The sequence below is a fragment of the Megascapheus bottae genome, chromosome 7 (assembly GCF_031878675.1).
Source record: "Megascapheus bottae isolate mThoBot1 chromosome 7, mThoBot2.hap1, whole genome shotgun sequence".
Classification (NCBI taxonomy): Eukaryota; Metazoa; Chordata; class Mammalia; order Rodentia; family Geomyidae; genus Megascapheus; species Megascapheus bottae.
Genome location: NC_143515.1, coordinates 35,634,955 through 35,654,692, shown reverse-complemented (window position 1 = coordinate 35,654,692; position 19,738 = coordinate 35,634,955). Strand labels below are relative to the sequence as shown.

Below are 19,738 nucleotides of genomic sequence, written 5' to 3'. Positions count from 1 at the left end.
CATTAAGGATAGAGAAGCAAAATGCCTTTACCAGTAATTACTTCCTAACCCATCCTTATGATCAGGTCCTCCAGACAATTATTTCTTCTATCACCAAAGATCTTGGTGATTGCATTTGTCATTTGTTTGATCATTTAGTTTTCCCTAACAAACCATTTCTTAGATACCAGGCAATAATGCTTAATATGGGGACCTGTGATCGGGCTCCTTTGTGTCACTAACACAGACATAGGTCTGGAATTTAGTATGTGCACTAACAGCATGCATTTCTGTGAGGAGAGCTTCCATATCTTTCATCAGATTCTTGGTGGAGACCAATCCGGCTAAGATCAACAGTTACAAAGCCTTAGCTGAATAGAAGGGAGTGTAGTGCACAATGTATTATTTTACTTTACTAAAATAAATATTTTTTTAAATTTTGGGGCCCTCGGGTAAGAAAACAAATCTTTACTTTTTATTTTTTTGTTTTTGCTTTTTGTGGATCATGGTACATCACCTCAGGGCCTGGGCACTCACTGTCCTTAAACTTTTTCGCTCAAGTCTAGTGTTCTACCACTTTGAGCCACAGTACCAATTCCAGTTTTCTGGTGATTAACTAGAGATAAGAGTCTCAGAGACTTTTCTGCTGAACTGGCTTTAAACCGTGATCCTCAGATGTCAGCCTAAGTAGCTAGGATTACAGGCATGAGTCACAGACACTCAAAAGGTTTATGAATTTTTTTAGTTCACTTGTCATTTTTTGACTCACACATGGCTATCTTTATTCGTAATGAGCCTCCATAAACAAATTTTTACTTAACATCAGTCAGCTCATCTGCTTTAAACAAAATAATGTTATCTCATTATACACACTTGTCTTAATATACATAGCCCAGTGGTATACTAACAAGCTGACATTCTGAAAATCTAGTCCCTGATTTTCACCTCTTCCTCTAAGGGCATTTGCCCACCGTGGCCTGCTTACTTGAAGTTAGGACAGTTTCAGTACAGAATGCAGAGTTGGGACATGATGCCCAGTGAGCAGCTGGGGCAGCAAGAGCTAGTAATTGGCTTTGTTTATTTAAAAAAAAAAAAAGTAGCATGCTGGTAATCCTAGCTACTCAGGAGGCTGACATCTGGGGATCATGGTTCAAAGCCAGACCAGGGGCTGGGAGTTTGGCCTAGTGGTAGAGTGCTTACCTAACATGCACGAAGACCTGGGTTTGATTCCTTGGTACCTCATACATAGAAAAAAAGCTGGAAGTGGTGCTATGGCTCTAGTGGTAGAGCTCTAGCCTTGAGAATGCCCAAGGATAGTATTCAGGCCGAGGTCAAGCCCCAGGACTGGCACAAAAAAGCGCAAGCCTGGCACTAAAGACCTTGAGACTCTTGTATCTTATATAATGCTTGAAGTCCCTGAAACTAGTTTTTTGCATTCTAATAATCTGTGTACATCTCTAGCCATAGAGCATTAAGAAATAGAGTAATATATTTGAAAAGAATGCTATTTAATTTTTAACTATTTCTTACAGATCTTGAAGGCACAGCCTTCCTTGACACTGAACAAGGGAAACCATTTGTGTCTGTGTTCAAACATTTAAGGCTACAGTATATCATTAGTGATCTGGCTTCTGCAAGAATTATTGAACAAGATTCTCTGGTACCTTCAGGTAAGTGGCATGATGAGCTTCTTCCTATAAAGGATTACTGATTTTTTTTTTTTTTCCAGTCTTGGGCTTAAGCTCAGGGCCTGAGCACTGTCCTTGGATTTTTCTCAAGGCTAGAACTCTACCACTTGAGCCTCAGCACCACTTCTGGCTTTTTTCTATGTATGTGGTACCGAGAAATTGAACTCAGGTCTTCGTGCATGCTAGGCAAGCACTCTACCACTAGGCCAAACTCCCGGCCCTGGGATTACTGATTCTTATAGTGATATATATGATAGAAAAGAACAGTGCTCAAAAAGATGGACATTTTATGCCATCATGCTAGGTGAATCATTTCTGTGCTCATGTTATATATCGTAGACATTTACCTATATATTAAAATACTCCATAAAACAGTTAAATATCTAAATGGTATTCTGTAGTATGAATGTTTCCCTGCTTACCAGCAGTGCTTGGCAATGGAACTCAGGGTTTTGTGCACGCTAGGCAAGCACTTTACCATACAGATTCAGTCTTTGTTTTTTGAAATGCTGGCCTTGTGCAAAAAAGAAGCTCAGGTACAGTGTGCAGGACCTGAGTTCAAGCCCCAGGACTAGCAAAAAAAAAAAAAAAAAAACAACTGAAAACCATTATCATTAGGTAGTTGTACAAAGGGGTTTGTACCACTTAAGTTTCATAGTATATGCATTAAATATGAATGCATCTTCCTCAACCTCCACAACCTTTCTTTCTCTTCATTCCCCTAGAACCTCCTCTCTCTGCCTCGTAATTGCTAACATTATAGATGTATGCTACCATGCCCAGCACTAGATGTTCTTTGATTCTAGATCAGACTTTTTAAAAAATGACTTTTAGTTGAGCACCAGTGGCTCACACGTATAATCCTAGCTACTAAGAAGGCTGAGTCTGAGGATTTTGGTTCAAAGCCAGCTCCAGACAAGAAAGTATATGAGGCCAGGCACGGTGTCTCATACCTGTAATCCTAGCTACTCAGGAGGCTGAGATCTGAGGATCGCTGTTCAAAGCCAGCCTGGGCACAAAAGGACCTGAGACTCTTATCTCCAACTAACCTCTAGAAAATGGGAAAGTGGGGCTTGGCTTAAGGGTAGGGCAGTAACCTTGGGTTGAAGACCTCAGGGATAGTGCCTAGGCCGAGTTCAAGCCCCATGACCCACAAAAAATAAAAAAAAAAAAAAGAATCTAAAGAAAGTCTATGAGTCTTTTTATCTTCAGTTAACCACTAGAAACTCAAAAGTAGAATTTTACCCAAGTGGACAGCTCCTGAGCCCTGAGTTCAAGCCCCAGGACTGGCATGAACAAACAGACTTGATGTATTTAAAAGTCGTAAATGCTTTTTAAAAAATTTAATCATCCTTTAATTTGTTTATTTTATTTTTCTTAAAATCTTACATATGTTGAATCAGGTACATCTTTGATATTTGTAATGTAAATCTTTTGAAACAACTGCTTTTAGTTTTCCAAGTTAACTATGTGGTATCTGTAAAAGATTTGCTTTAGTAACCCATAACCACACTGAAGTGCTTGCCTACTATATGCCACTCTGCAGATTTCTGTCCCCAACACAAGGAAAAATTACCCAGTTGTATACAGCCACATAGCTCACATTATTGACCAAAATTGATACATGTGGTCAGTAGGACTGCATCTTAAATCTGGAGCAAATTGGGGACTAGATGTACCACTCAGTAATAGAGCATTTGACAACAAGCACAAAATCCTGGGTTTGATCCCCAACACTATTAAAAAAGAAGGAAGAGGAAAAGAGGGAGGGAGGGAGGAAGGAAGGAAGGATGGAAGGAAGGAAGGAAGGAAGGATGGATGGATGGACGGACGGACGGACGGACGGACGCAAGGAAGGAAGAAAGAAGAGGAGAGAAAAAATAAATTACCACAGTTGAGTTCCATTATTTCTTATAATTAGGTTGATTTCAGGTCAGCTCATTGAAGGTTTTTTTTTTCTCCTCCATATTCTCATGGTCACACTTCCTCCACTCTCACATCTCTGATCTGTCTCAATACCATTCTTCCCATGCCTTCGTATTACTTGCTCTGAATCAGGGTCAGTAAAATCTCAAGGTCTTTCATTCTTCCCTCCATTTATTCAGTCCTTCCAGAAGATTCTATCTAATCTCTCTAAGATTCTAATCTCTGTAGGACTGTCATATCCTGATGGTGCAGGACCAGGACTTCAGATTGTCCATCCTAACCCTGTGTCCTTAGCAAATATGTATGAGAGCTGACCCTCTGTCCTTTCTCTCCTAACCCCAATTATTCTCCATACTCAGTGTGAGTGCTACCTCCTCCTCAGCCAGTGACATAATTTATGTGTAGGAACAGTCCTTTGGCCACTCTGCCCCCTAGGTATTTGATCTGGTTTCTAGGTAGGTTCATTTTTGCACCCCTGGGAATATCTTCAACCTTGGCTACAACCCAGAAATTATCAGTCTCAGAAATTTGAATTATCAGGCTATGCTAGAAATCTCAGCAGCATGTTCCTACCCTTTCTGCTGTTCTGGCCCTATTTGAAGCCCCCGCCTTTTTTTGCCAGTCCTGGGGACTGAACTCAGGGCCTGAGCACTGTCCTTGGGCTTTCTCAAGGCTAGAGCCCTACCACTTTAGACACATCACCACTTCCAATTTTTTCTATATTTGTGGTACCTAAGAATTGAACCGAGTGTTCGTGCATGCTAGGCAAGCACTCTACCACCAGGCCAAACTCCCAGCCCTATTTTCTTATCAGTTTTTCAAGTCTCCCCTGTCTCTTTAATTCCCCAGAAGGCTTGATTTCATGGCATATCGTGATAGGTCACGTCCACAATTGCCTTCATCACCAAGTCTTCTGCTGCGTAAATCCTGAAGCTTCATTCAGCCGTCCTTTCCCTGTTCCTAGTTCCTACTGTTCTTACAGAGCACAGCTTTCCATGGCCTTTGTATTATGTGACTGCAGATTGACACTTCTGTTAAGAGATGGCAGTGGCCCAGAACCTGAATTCTTTCTAGATAATTTAATGAAGGAGGGAAAACTTTTGGTAAAAATGGACAATACAGTTTAGGAATGATGTTCACAAATGAAAGTTAATATAAGCTGTGGGAAAAAATTATTAAATGCCAGCACATTCTTTTATGCTTTTGTCTAGGGATGTAAATCTCATGTCCTGTCCCATTCTGCACCCCCTCCCATCCCCACCCCTGTCGCTGGTCTTGTGGCTTGAACTCAGGGCCTGGGTGCTGTCCTTTAGCTGCTTTTGCTCAAGGCTAATGTTGTACCACTTGAGCCATAGCACCACTTCTGACTTTTTCTTTTTGCAAGACCTGGGGTCTGAACTCAGGGCCTGACCACTGTTCTTGGGCTTTTTCCTCAAGGCTATTGCTCTGTCACGTGAGACACAGTACCACTTCTGGCTTTTTCTGTGTATGTGGTACTGAGGAACCAAACATGGATCTTTGTGCATGCTAGGCAAGCACTCTACTACTAGGCCAAAGTCACGGACCCACTTATGACTTTTTCTGATTAGAGATAAGAGTCTCACAGACTTTTCTGCCCAGGCTAGCTTGGAATAGCATTCCTCAGAGCTCAGCCTCCTGAGTAGCTAGGATTACAGGTGAAGCCACCGACACCCCAGATTAATTCTTAGTTTAAATATATGTAATTCACATAAAGCCATATTTTTAATACATTTGTTAAATATAAGGTTCCTGCCTGTTTTTTGTGTATTTTGTCTTTACAAGATAAAGTCTTGCTGTATAACCCAATCTGGTCCTAAATTTGTAGTCCTCTCTCCTCACCTCTGAGTTACTGGGTTTACAGACATATACCACTATGTCAGACTAGCTATATGTTTTGAGTTTTTTGTTTTGTTCTGTGGTACTGGAATTTGAACTTAGGGTCTTATGTTTGCTAGCCAGAGCTCTACCTCTTGAGCTATGCCTCTTATCCAACTTCTTTGCTTTATTTTCAGATAGGTCTCAAGTCTTTGTCCAGGCTGTTCTGGACTGTAATCCTCCTGCTTATGCTCTTTGTATAGTTGGAATGACACCATGGGTAGCCCCTTGTTAGGTGAGATGGAGACTCCCAAACTCGCGCCCCATCCCCAACTGACCTTGAGCCACACTCTCTCATTCTCTGCTTCCTATAGGTACACACTTGTGAAGTTGCTATTTTTAAGTTTGCATTTAAAATGAAAACAGTTTCAACAATTATTTAAATTATTTGTTCTTTCATTTCAATTTATTGTTAATTAATGTTTATATTTTAGAATGGCTGGCTTCTGTGTATAAACAGCAGTGGCTTGCTATGCTCCGGGCAGAACAAGATAGTGAAGTGGGGTAAGTATATTACATCATATTATTGTTAATGTTTAAAGAAACACAAAAAAGTTTGGGGCAGAAAGTGGAACCTAGGGCCTGACACGTGCGAGGCAAGTTCTCTACCACTAAGCTACATTTACAGTCCAAAAAAGAAAAACAGCAAGAAGCTTTTGTAATTTTTAAAAGCATTCATTATAGTGAAAAATCAGTATTGTATTAAAATTTCAAATTATTAAAGATCATATAATCAAACTTTTTCTTGTATTTTTATAACATTACAGGTCTTAGAAATACCATTCTGGTCATTTAGTATGAAAAATGTTTGAATTTTTGCTTGCTTCATTAGTCAAATTGAAAATAGACTTGGTTTCACGAACTACTCTTACATTTTTATTTTCTTTTGACATATTCAAATATTACTTAGAATAATACTTTCTTAAGCATGATTTTTATATAAGTAAGGATAACTTTCATATTATAGTGCATTGTCAAGTTCTAAGTATCAAACAGATTTTGAAAGCTCTTTAAACAAAATAAAACCATCTGGTTATGGATGCCCTCCTCCCTACAAGCATATGCCTCCCTAACAAAATATTAATAGACTTTAAGAAAAAGAAAAAAAGAAAATAATTGGGGGACTGAGCATAGCCTAAAGGTAGAGTGCTTGCCTTGCATGCATGAGGCCCTGGGTTTGATTCCTCGGTACCACATACACAGAAAGGCCGGAAGTGGTTCTGTAGCTGAAGTGGTAGAGCACTAGCCTTGAGGAAGAAAACAAAGCTCAAAAACAATGCTCAAAGCCCTAAGACTGGCAAAAAAAATTAATAATTCATTCTTTTACTGTATTATACTTTACAGGACAATTGCTTTCCCATTTATTAAATTTGATCTTTACAACAGCTCCTTGAAATGGACAGTCTGAAGAAACACTACCTTCTACCTCCTGTGGCTACTCTCTGGACTTTTCCTAGGGGAAAAAATAAAATTAAAAATTAACGTCTCTTTTTTAGGGGGAGGGGGGCAGGAGGAGGGTCAGTGGTGGAGCTTGAACTCTAGGCCTGAGCACTGTCCCTGAGTTCTTCAGCTCAAGGCTACTGCTCTATCACTTGAGCCACAGCACCACTTCTGGTTTTCAGGTCATTAATTGGAGATAAGAGTTTCTTGGACTTCAGCCCCTGGGTTGGCTTTGAACTGGGATCCTCGGATGTCAGCTTCCTGAGAAGCCAGGATTACACGAATGAACCACTGGCACCCCACTTATAAAGTATAATTGTAGTTTTTTTATAATAAAAAGTCTGGGAATTCTCTATTACCAACAGGAAAGGTTTAAGTTTATTAGGCTGGCCAGTGGGAACCATCAAGAGTTTACCCCAGATGCCTTTAGCATTAACTCCTCACCTGTCCATTTTATGTCCCAGCTGGATGGCATTCTTTTTCAGTTTGATACTCTGTTGTTTTCTATCGTGTTTTTCTTCTTTTTTTTTTTTTTGTTTTTGGTGAGTCGCGGGGTTTGGACTCTGGGCCTGGCCACTGTCCTTGTGCTCTTCAGCTCAAGGCTACTGCCCTATCCCTTGAGCACCACTTCCTTGTTTTGGAGATGAGTCTCATGGATTTTAGTGCCCAGGCTGGCTTTGAACCTCCATCCTCAGATCTCAAGTCTCCTGAGTAGCTAAGATTACAAGGGTGAGTCACCACACCCAGCTAGTCTTCTTTTTGTAAATGAAAAGAAAGAAACAGGCAACTGTTCCTTCTATGTGTGTTCCTTCCCCCTGCACAGAACGTACATTCCTCCTCCACCCCAGAGGCTCCCACTCAGCAGGGCTGTTCTCCTTCCACTCTGGGAGAACAGTCGTGCCTACTTCAGGCATCAGCATCATGAATTATTCTACATTATAATAGTCCTTAGTTATGGCTAGTCCTGCCACCCCGAGCTCCCTGATGTCAGACATGTTTATATTTGCTTATTGTCTTAATTTTCTTCCCAATTTATCGCGCTTGATATGTGAGTTGAATGCATGAATGGACATAGTGGGCTGCTCTTATCATTTGGAATGATCAAACTGATAGTGACATTTATCATTACAACTTGAAATAAGTGCTTCTCACAGTTGATTATAAAGGGGTTGGTTGGTTGGTTGTTTGGTTGTTATAGGGCTTGAACATTGGGCCATGGCACCGTCCCTGAGTTCTTTTGCTCATCCTCAGATCTTAACCTCCTGAGTAGCTCAGAATACAAGTATGAACCACCAGTACCTGGCCTGGTTAAAAGGTTTTAAAAATAAGGAGCTGATCAAAGAATAATAGATAAAATTATACAATTTTTTCCCCCTATATGATACTGACTTTGTAGAATTAGACAATAAGAAAAATGGTTTGGAGCCAGACTTGGTGGCTTACGCCAGTAACCCTTGCTACTCAGGAAGCTAAGATCTGAGGATCTCAGTTCCAAGCCAGCCTGGGCACTAAAGACTCTGAGACTCTTATCTCCAATTAACCATTAGAAAACCAAAGTGGCACTGTGGCTCTAGGGGTAGGACGGTAGCCTTGAGCTGAAGAGCTCAAGGACAGTGCCTATGCCCAGAGCTCAAGCCCCACAACCAACAAAAAAAGCCAAAAGAAAAATGGTTTGCATATGAAATAAGCAACATCAGGGGCAGGTGATACTAAGTCACATCTTACAGAAATAAGAGATTTTAATCTCTTTTACTTAGTAGTAGTTAGATTTTTTTTTCAGTATTTTATTTTTCTGGTAAATAGAATTCTCAGATTGTTTTCTTCCTCTGCTCTTGTTAGACTGGGTTATAATGATAATAGAAGTTAAGTAAACAGTTGAAATACTAAAGTTATTTTGGGATTGCAGGAGGTCAGGGGACAGGGATTGTAGGGCTTGAACTCAGAGCCTGGGCAATGTCTCTGAGCTCTTCTGCTCAAGACTATCACTCTTATCACTTTGAGCTACAGTTCCACTTCCAGTTTTCAGAGGGTTAATTGGAAATAAGAAGCTCACTGAGACTTTTCTGCCCAGGCTGGCTTTGGACTGCAATCCTCAGATCTCAGCCTCCTTAGTAATTAGGATTACAGGCCTGAGCTATCAACATCCAGCACATTTTATTTATTTATTTTGTCCATTGTGGGGCTTGAACTCTGGGCCTGGGCGCTGTCCCTGAGTTCTTAAGCTCAAAGCTACTGCCCTATCCCTAGAGCTACAGCGCCACTTCTGGTTTTCTAATGGTTAATTGGAGATAAGAGTCTCATGGGCTGGCTTTGAACTGCAATCCTCAGATCTCAGATCCTCAGATCTCAGCCTCCTGAGTAGCTAGGATTACAGGCATGAGCCACCGTGCTGGGCTCACATCTTATTTATTTTTTTTCTTTTTACAGTGCTGTATATTGAACCCAGGGCTTAAGTACATGCTTAGCCAGACCCTTTACCCCTTAGCTATACTGCAACTCAATACTTTCTTATTTTTGTTTTGTTTTTGTCCATCGTGGGGCTTGAACTCTGGGCCTGGATGCTGTCCCCAAGCTCTTGCAGCTCAAGGCCAGAGCTCAACCAGTTGAGCCACAGCACCACTTCTGGCTTGGAGATAAGAGTCTCATGGACTTCCAAAACCCAGGCTGGTTTTGAACCACGATTCTCAGATCTCAGCCTCCTGAGTAGCTAACATTAAAGACATGAACCACCAGTGCCCAACGCTTTATTTTTATTTATATCGAAAGAAATTATTTAAAAATCTGTTAGCAAGGATATTTATTCTTTTTAATTTGCCATTCCTTTTCAATTCCTAATTGCCTTTTTCCTATGAAAGTTCATGACTTGCATATTATTTTAGGCCTCAAGAAATTAATAAAGAAGAACTAGAAGGAAATAGCATGAGATGTGGTAGAAAGCTCGCCAAAGATGGTGAAGTAAGTATGGATTGTGATTCTTACTATACTAATTTAAATGCATTAGAAAATAATTGCTACCTACATTAACAATTATCTTTGGGATGTTTAAGATTATCTGGCTGCGATATCTGTTATCTTATCGATAGGTTGATTTGACTGATCTGCCTAATTAGTTTTGAGTACCCCCTTCCTCCCTCACTGCCTCCTGTGTTTCTCTCCTGAACTGTATACTAAAATTAAGGACAGTGACTTTCCCTGGTGAAGGGGGAGCTGTTCTCAGCATGTCAGTTTCTGTGTATAATGCATCTTGGTCACTGTCACCCCTCTATCATTCTATCTCAACTCCATCCTGAACTTTAATTTTTAAAGGTTATTCTGTTTGCATTGAACCACAGCTCCTTTGAAGGAAGTGCCTTTGCAACACCTCTGCTGGCCGTACTGTTGCCGTCATGCACAGAGCCCACTGCATTTCCTTATCCTTATTCTTGTCAGCATTGGTGATTTCAGTTTGTTCCCTGCCCTTCTTCCCCAGTGAGCTTATGTTCTCCTTACCCCATGCACCAAATACTCCTGCAAAATGTCTTCAATTTTTGTACCACTGATTTTATTCTCACATTCAAAAGGTCTCCTCATACAAACTACTTATAGGTCCTTCCTCCTCTTATATCTTTCTTGTGCCCCCAAGAACAGCGATGGGAGACCTTTTTTTTCTAGCAAACACCATTTGGATATTTTAACATCATCCAAAGGCCATACAAAATGATCAGTACAGGCAAACGGACATGAGCAACCAATGAAAAACATACATGTTAATTGTGTGCTATGTGACTTCATTGACCTTATATGACCCATGTGCCAGACATTCCCTATCCCTGCTCTAGAACCTGGACTCCCAACAATTTTTTTTTTTTTTGGTCATGGAACTTGAATGCTGGGCCTGAGCATCGTCTCTGAGCTCTGTAGCTAAAGAATAGCACTTTGCTCCTTGAGCCACAGTGCCACTTCTGGTTTTTTGGTGGATTGGAGATAAGAGTCTCATAGACTTTTGTGCCCGGGTTGGCTTTGAACCGTGATCCTTAGGATCATAGCCTTCTGAGTAGGATTACAAGTGTGAGCCATCTGCGCCCAGCAGCCAACAATTTTTTAAGCCCCTCTTTGTTGTTCTTACTTTCCATCCTAAAATTGATCCCTTGTTTATACGTTTAGCTTCCTTTTTTTCTCTTATTGCCAAACTGATGGTTAAACCCTACTCCTTGTTAATGGGTTTATCTTAAATATCATAACATTAAACATGATTGGCATGACTCATACCTTCTCTCAGAAGAAGTCTTTAGGTCAGGCTCAGTGGCTCATGCCTGTAATCAAAGCTACCCAGGAGGCTGAGATCTAAGGATCATGGTTCAAAGCTAGCCGGGCACTAAAGTCACTAAGTCTGTGAGACTCTTCCAATTAACCACCAGAAAACTAGAAGTGGCACTGTAACTCAACGCCCAGGTCCAGAGGTCAAGTCCCATGACCAACAAAAAAACAAAAACATAAAATACTATGGACATGGTAGATTGGAAATATAAACATAACTACATAGACATAAAAACCTATGACTCGGGCCGGGAGTTTGGCCTAGTGGTAGAGTGCTTGCCTAACATGCACGAAGACCCGGGTTCAATTCCTCGGTACCACATACATAGAAAAAAGCCAGAAATGGTGCTGAGGCTCAAGTGGTGGAGCTCTAACCTTGAGAAAGTCCAAGGACAGTGCTCAAGCCCTGAGCTCAAGCCCAGGACTGGCAAAAAAACAAAAAACAAAACCCTATGACTCTAGGGCCGGGAGTTTGGCCTAGTGGTAGAGTGTTTGCCCAGCATGTACAAAGACCTGGGTTCAATTCCTCGGTACCTCATACATACAAAAAAGCTGGAAGTGGTGCTGAGGCTCAAGTGGTAGAGTGCTAGCTTTGAGAAAGTCCAAGGACAGTGCTCAGGCCTTCAGCCCAAGCCCAGGACTGGCAAAAAAAAATTATGACTCTATAGGCATAATGTTTTATTTCATAAATTAATATGTATCTATGATATACAAACCCTTAGCCTAATTTTATGTTCTAAAAACTAAGTGCCAATGATTGTATACAGAGATTCCCTTCTTGAACACTTGTTTGTTAAACATGTCATTTGAAATATGATGTAAAAATCAATGTTAATAAATTCTAAAAACAAACAAAATAAATAAAAGAGCAGCTCTGGTGGGCTCTGGTGAGGCTGAGATCTGAGGATTGCCATTGAAAGCCAGCCAGATAGGAAGGTCTGTAAGACTTATCCAATTAGCCACCAAAAAAAGCCAGAAGTAGGCCTGTTGCTCAGACGGTAAAGATGCTAGCACAAAAGCTCAGGGCAAAGCCCTGGCCCTGAGCTCAAGCACCAGGACTGTCACCACTGCCCCTCTCACCGCTCGCCCCCCCCCCAAAAAAAGCAGCCTGCCTTCCTTAAAGCTTTGTAGGTATTTTACTATTCCTGATAAGATCCTCCTATATTTTACCTGTGCTTTTCACTTTATCTATGACACTTACCCCAGAATGATTCTTGCTCTGCTCCTTCACCAACCTCTTCAATTTCTCTAAGGATCTGTTTACATCAGCTCCCAACTCCAAGCCATCCTCCTCTTTCTTGACATTCTCTTCTCCTGTTCCATATGTACTGTTATCTACTCCCTCCACACACAGTCACCTGTGATAGAATATAAATTCTACCAGGGCTAGATCTCCACTGCCTAGAATAAAGCGTGGCATACAGTAAATTGAATTAATGTCATAATTCAAGTTGTCAATCAAACCCTGAAGCCCTATCTTTACTGCCCTAGATCACTGTATATTATCCCTAATGCTCTAAATTACTTAGCTAATGATATAAAAGAAAACTTGGAACCTCATGATGGTATTTTAAAATAACCCAATGATACTTTAAAGTGAAAAGTTTTGTTTCATGCTGTTCTTCAGTACTGGGGTTTAAACTCAGAGCCTGCCTCACTAGGCAGGCATTCATATATCTGAGGCATATCTCCTTTTTGTACTTTTCTTTTGTGCCAGTGCTGGGATTGGGGTGTGTGTGTGTGTGTCTGTCTGTCTGTCTGTCTGTCTGTCTGTCTGTCTTTTAGCATTTTCCCTCCAGGCTGGTGCTCTATCATTTGAGTTAGTTAGGTCTCCACTTTCAGTTTTTTGGTGGTTGACTAAAAATAAGAGTATTATGGACTTTACTGCCCAGCTAGCTTTCACAGTAGCTAGAATTACAGGTGTGAAACACCTGTAATGCCTGGTTGAGCTATGGTCTGAGAGAGGGTCTCCCATACAGGTCCAGGTTTCCATAAACCCCAGTCCTTACAATTTCAGCTTTCAAGTAGCTGAAAGCCACTGGTGCCCAACTAGAGGGCTTTGAACTACTCAGGTTTGAACTCAAGGTTTCATGCTTGCTGGATAAGCAGTGGAGCACCACTACTTGAGCCATAACCCTAGTTCATTTGGCTTTGGTCATTTTTGAGATAGAGTCTCACTTTTCCCCCCAGGTTGGGAACCTTCTGGTTACATTTCCCCTCATAACTAGAATGGCAGTCATGTGCCACTGCACACACCTTCATCTGTTAAGGTGGAGTCTCACAAACTTTTTTCCTAGCCTAACCTTAAACCATTATTTTCCTGATCTCAGCCTCCTGAGTAGATGAGAATACAGGCATTAGCCACCACTTTAGTGAGTTATTACATCCATCCTGACTCCTGGCTCCTAAGCTGAAGTTACTTAACTTGCAGTGGAAGCCATATTTGTGGTAGAATTGTAGTGTGGAAACCATAAAGAGGTATCATACCAGGTAACTAACTTAAGGAATTAGGATTCCAAGGCTGCTTCTCTGGCCTAAGTGACCTGCATGGGAAGCCTTAAGGGAATGGCATTAGCAAAAAGTATTAGAGAAATACTTGGAATGAGTTAGAGGGGAAAATGTTTTTAACTTTATTTTTTACTTGCTAATTGTGATAAAGTGAAATCTCTCTTTTGTGTCTTATAGTACTGCTGGCGGTGGACAGGTTTTAATTTCGGCTTTGACCTACTTGTAACTTATACAAATCGGTACATCATTTTCAAACGCAATACACTGAATCAGCCATGTAGTGGATCTGTCAGTTTACAGCCTCGAAGGAGCATAGCATTTAGGTAGGAGGAGAGTTCCCCTCCCCACTCTCATGACAGGAAAAATAGAAAATAAAACCTTGATTATACAGCAGTGATAATATACAGAATGATTAAGTGCTGGGACCTCATAAGTTTACATTCTTTGAACAGATACTTGTGTTCATAGCAGCATTATCTACAGTAACCAGAGCAATCTGTTTATGTCCATTGCAGGTCTGATAACCAAAGTATGGTAACAAATGTACAATGGAGTATTTTATACCTTAAAACAAAACAAAGGGGCTGGGAGTTCAGTCTAGTGGTAGAATGCTTGCCTAGCATGCACGAAGACTGGGTTCAGTTCCTCGGTACCATATGCATAGAAAAGGCTGGAAGTGGTGCTGTGGCTCAAGTGGTAGGGTTCTAGCCTTGAGAAAACTCAAGGACAGTGCTCAGGCCCTGAGCTTACGCTCAGGGCTGGCCAAAGAAAAATAATTTTTTTTAAAAGGATCCATTAGGAGCCAGGGACTGGTGCTCATGTCTGTAATCCTAGCCACTAGGAAACAGAGCTCTTGTAGATAGCAATTTGAAGCCAGCCTCATTAACCAACAAAAAGCCAGGCTTTAGGCATGACTCCGTTGGTAAAGCATCAGTCAGGAGTGAACAAGCTGAGAAAGAATTTGTGGTCTTGAATTCAAACAAAAAGGAAGGGAAAGAGGAAGAAAAGTAGGGAGGGAATAAGGAAGGAAAGGGAGGGAGGGAAGTCAGGTATGATGATGCCTGTAATCCCAGTTCTTAGCTATGTAATAAAACCTTAAAGGGAAGGAAGTGTTTTATCAGCATATGCTAAACTTGAATGACACTGTTAAGTAATCATGTTACAAAAGGATAAATATTATATGCTTCCACTCTATTATTTAACCTAAATAAGACAAATTTAAGGGGTCAGAAAATAGACTGGTGGTTGCCAGGGTTGGGAAGGGAAAATGTCTTGGAGATGAGTAGTAGGGGCAAAACAAGCTATGTTTAATGCCACAGAACCATTACAAAAATAATTGCCATGGTAAATTTTATGCTACATATACATAACATAGTAATTTTATACTTCAGAATAATATGAATGGGATTAGTTTACAATTTGAAAGGATTTTAAAGTCTGATAAGAGAAGGAATATAAAGAAGAAAAATATTGAAATGAAAAAAGCAATCAATTTTGGGTTAAAAATCAGAAATTTGGGTTTACAAATCATGAGTTTATTTTTTACTTTTTAATTTCAGATTGCGGTTGGCTTCTTTTGATAGCAGTGGAAAACTAATCTGTAGTAGAACAACGGGCTATCAGATACTTACACTTGAAAAGGACCAGGTAGGCTTCTGTTATCTTACTGAAGATTTGTGCTCAGGAGGGCTGGGCGCGGTGGCTCACGCCTGCAATCCTAGCTACTCAGGCTGAGATCGGGGTTCAGAGCCAGCCTGGGCACTGAAAATCCGTGAGACTCTTCTCTCCAATTAACCACTAGAAAATGGAAAGTAGTGCTGTGGCTCAAGAGGTAGGGTGGTAGCTTTGAGCTGAAGAGCTCAGGGACAACTCCCAGGCCCTGAGCTCAAGCCCAGGACTGGCAAAAAAAAAAAAAAAAAAAAAAGAAGAAGAAAAGAAAAGGCTAGAAGTTGTGCTGTGGCTCAAGTTGTAGAGCTCTAGCCTTGAAAAAGCCTAAGGACAGTGCTCGGGCCCTGAGTTCAAGCCCCAGGACTGACAAAAATAAATAAATAAAACCTCAGGAACATTCTGAGCTAGAATTCACATTAAAATAATGCAATTTTTGAAAAGTTGTTGGACTTTTTGAAAGTAACTATGAAGCATTCATTCAGTGCCCTGCACTATGTTGTGCTTGGATTCTTAACTTGGGTGGGCCCCATCTGCACAATGCTCCACTGTGTGTAAGCAGATAGCCCATCTCTGAAAACAACTCCAGTGCAGGCATTGCTGGTCTCCCACTTCAGAGGAGGAGGACACTGCACCGTTAGAAACATAACTGGAACCGGGCGCAGTGACACATGCCTGTAATGCTAGCTGCTCAGGAAGCTGGATCTGAGGATTGCAGTTCAAAGCCAGTCCAGATACTAAAGACTGGGAGATTCTTTATCTCCAATTCACTACTAGAGAATTGAAAGTAGAGCTGTGGCTCAAAGGATAGGTTGGTATCCTTGAGCTGAAGAGCTCAGGGACAGTACCCAGGCCCAGGGGTAGGGCCTAGCCTTGATCTGAAGAGCTCAGGGACATCACCCAGGCCCAGAGTCCAAGCCCCACGACTGTTAGAGAGAAAGAAAAGAAAAGAAAGAGAGAGAGAGAGAGAGGAAGGGAGGGAGAGAGAGGAAGGGAGGGAGGGAGGGGAGGGGAGGGGAGGAAGGGGAGGGGAGGGGAGGGAGGGAGGGGAGGAAAGAAAGACAGACAGACAGACAGACAGATGGACAATTGGGACAGCAAAAACAAAAGAGCACTTTGATCTGGGGCAGAGGAAAGCTGCCTATCAGGAAATGATTGTATTATATCCAACATCATCTTCAGAAACCTGTGAACCTGTTTATTCATAGCAGACTGCATAACTCCTGAGTATTGAGCACTTTTTTCTCTAGCACAGTAGACTTCTAAGATGACAGATCTATGTAGTGTGCTCCAAATTATGTGTAAAGGCACCCGTCCCTTCATTTAGCACTCAGAAAGTGGAAGTAGAAAGTATCTTCCTATGTTTTTCTACTTTAAAGATAAATTCAACAAGTAAGTTTGTATTCACTGCACACTATATTGAAAATGAACTATACAGCTTATGGGTGGGGTTGAAAGGGAAAAACTGAAAGAGCAAGGGAAGGAAGGTGTGACTTTATCCAAAAGAAATGTACTTTTTACCTGACTAATGCAGCTCTAACCCCTTGATATATCCCCTTTATAATAAAAACTTAAAAATAAATATTCAGTAGTTGTTTACCTAAAAAAAGGGTAAATTCTAAGTAGAATTCATGCTAATACATAGATTTTTCTAGTGATCAAACTGCATTCTAACATGCCCATTTGACTTCCTTCAGCAATATTGTGCCCAATAGTGTATTTATTTCTTGGTTTTGTTATCATTTCCTTAGTTTGGTAATGAAAGCAAATAATAATGATTCTTTTTTTCAGTCCTGGGGCTTGAACCCGGGGCCTGGACACTATCTTTGAGCTTTCTCAAGGCTAGAGTTCTGCCACTTGAGCCATAGCACCACTTCCAGCTTTTTCTATGTATGTGGTAACCGAGGAATCAAACCCGGGTCTTTATGTATGCTACATAGGCACTATACTCTATGCCAAACTCCCAGTCCCCAGATTTTTCTGTGTAGTATGGAGGAATGGAACCCAGGGTTTTGTGCATTCTAGGCAAGCACTCTACCACAAAGGGGCCACACTCCAGCCCCTCTGTCTCCATTTTTCCCAACAAGGAAAAGATGTGACAAGGCCCCACCCCTAGTGGGCTGCAATTTGAGATGGAGGCTGTGGTCCTTAAACTCCCATACTACTTATTTTGGTTCACTCAGTTTAATAGCTTAGTTTCTTTTAAAAACATTTTATTTTTTATTTTTATTTTTTGGTGGGTCATATGGCTTGAACTCGGCCTGGGCGCTGTCCCTGAGCTCTTCAGCTCAAGGCTCTCGCCCTACCCTTGAGCCAAGCTGCCCTTCCCATTTTCTAGAGGTTAATTGGAGATAAGGGTTTCAGGTTCAGGGGCTGGGAGTTTGGCCTAGTGGTAGAGTGCTTGTCTAGCATGCACAAAAACCAGGGTTCAGTTCCTTAGTACCACATACATAGAAAAAAGCCAGAAGTGGTGCTGAGGCTCAAGTGGTAGAGCTCTGTCTATCCTTGAAAAAGTCTAAGGACAGTGCTCCGGCCCTGAGCTCGGGTCCAGGATTGGCAAAAAAAAAAAAAAAAAAGTCTCAGGTCTTTTTGTTCCTGGGCTGGCTTTGAACCTTTGATTCTCAGATCTCAGCCTCCTGAGTAGCTAGGATTACAGGCATGAGCCACCATGCCCATCTTGGTTTCTTTATTTTTGATAGAATATTGCTATCTAGTTGTCATTAAACCAACAAATCTGTCTTACAGGAACAAGTGGTGATGAATTTGGACAGCAGGCTTCTGGTCTTCCCTTTGTATATCTGCTGTAATTTCTTGTATATATCACCAGAAAAAAGAACTGAAAATAATCGCCACCCAGATAATCCAGAAAATTGAGGATCTCCTCAGCTGGAAACAGTAGCACTTTGAAAACTTTTTGTTAAGCCAGCTTTAATTCAGTGGCCCTACTGATATCACACCTAAGGTGACTAACATTGACAAAGGCCTTATGTACTGTACAGATAACATGGAGATGATTTTTTACCCTCATTACATTTCTATGCATAAGAAAACATTTTTAAACCATGTATGTTTTAAAGATGTCAATTCCTGCTTTTAATTTAGCATCAATAGAAAATTGCTGTAAGTAAACTCAACATTGCTTTGTAACAGTAGATGATATTTAGCTTAAACTGTGGTCCTGCCTAATGTTAGTAAGCCTCATTGAGCCATCTGTAAGTTTCTTTTTCTTTTGCTCAGCTCTTTGAACACCTCCTCACCTTATAAATGCTTTTCCATTGGTGCCTTTAAAGTTGCCCTTCCACTTCCCCGTGATGTAGTTCCTGCAGTAGCTTTCCAGTCACCGCTTCATTTAGCCATTAAACACTTTTCCATGGTTGGGAGGTTATTATGAGAAACTTCTTTAAACTTAAACATTTTCACACTTTTTTTTAAGTTCAGCGTTCTTAGGATTTAACAACAAAAGCAAAAGCAAATATCAGCTGTAGACCTTTAAATAAAGTTGACTGAGGGAAAAATTAATTTGATTCAGAGGATTTTTCCTTTGCCTTTACTTGGTCTTATCTTGAACATTGTGTATACTTTTATTATTCTGTTGTGAATTATTTGTGTACCGGATACTACACTTAAACATTTTCATGTTATCTGATCTTTAGGATTATTTCTGTTCAAACTTTAGTTGGGAATTCTGTTTCCTACCTAAGCTCAGGACTTCATAACCTCTGGATTGAGTGCCTTTGTGTTATACATGCTGATAGGAATTTCATAGTAAATGTATATAAAGCTAGAAGACCTAATGTGGAAGCTGAAAATAAAGCATTAATGTAAACGGAGAGCTTATTTTTGTCAAAAATGAAAGGTAACTCATAAGTTATATATGTTGGCTTCTTACGTTTAATGCTACTTTGAAAATAGCCATGCTTATTTTCATTCCAGTCAGGCAGAATGAATATGTCTGTGGTTGATGTATATTTTAGTATGTTTTCAAAAATGGGAATCATTTTTATGTATCTGTACAAATAATAAATGACCATTTGGAAAAAGAATAAATAATATCCTACTTAAAATGAACAAACCAAGATTTATCTTAGTATTCATTTACTCTCTAATTTTTTCATGACCACGTTTACTTTTTAAATTTATTGATAGTTTTTCTTTCCCAGTAACATGTTCATAAATTATTTATAGCCTTTCAGAACTCATCTTCTTGGTTTACATAAAGGAACCTTGTAAATGCTTCCATCTTCCCCTTTAGACTGTAACACATAGCATAGTGATTTTTTTTTGCCAGTCCTGGGACTTGAACTCAGGGCCTTAGCACTGTCTTTGGACTTTTTCAAAGC

At 40.6% G+C, this 19,738-nt stretch overlaps 1 protein-coding gene across 1 annotated transcript in view; it reads left to right on the top strand.

Annotated features, from left to right (window-relative positions):
- Gmcl1 (germ cell-less 1, spermatogenesis associated) overlaps positions 1-19,464 on the top strand; it is a 38,717-nt gene extending 19,253 nt beyond the window's left edge. The window contains exons 9-14 of the mRNA XM_090336753.1: positions 1,512-1,649; positions 5,924-5,993; positions 9,809-9,884; positions 13,911-14,056; positions 15,293-15,380; positions 18,144-19,464. Of these exons, the coding sequence (XP_090192879.1) occupies positions 1,512-1,649; positions 5,924-5,993; positions 9,809-9,884; positions 13,911-14,056; positions 15,293-15,380; positions 18,144-18,272 (647 nt within the window). The 3' untranslated portion in view covers positions 18,273-19,464. The remainder of the gene's footprint in view (positions 1-1,511; positions 1,650-5,923; positions 5,994-9,808; positions 9,885-13,910; positions 14,057-15,292; positions 15,381-18,143) is intronic.
- Positions 19,465-19,738: the final 274 nt, after the last annotated feature.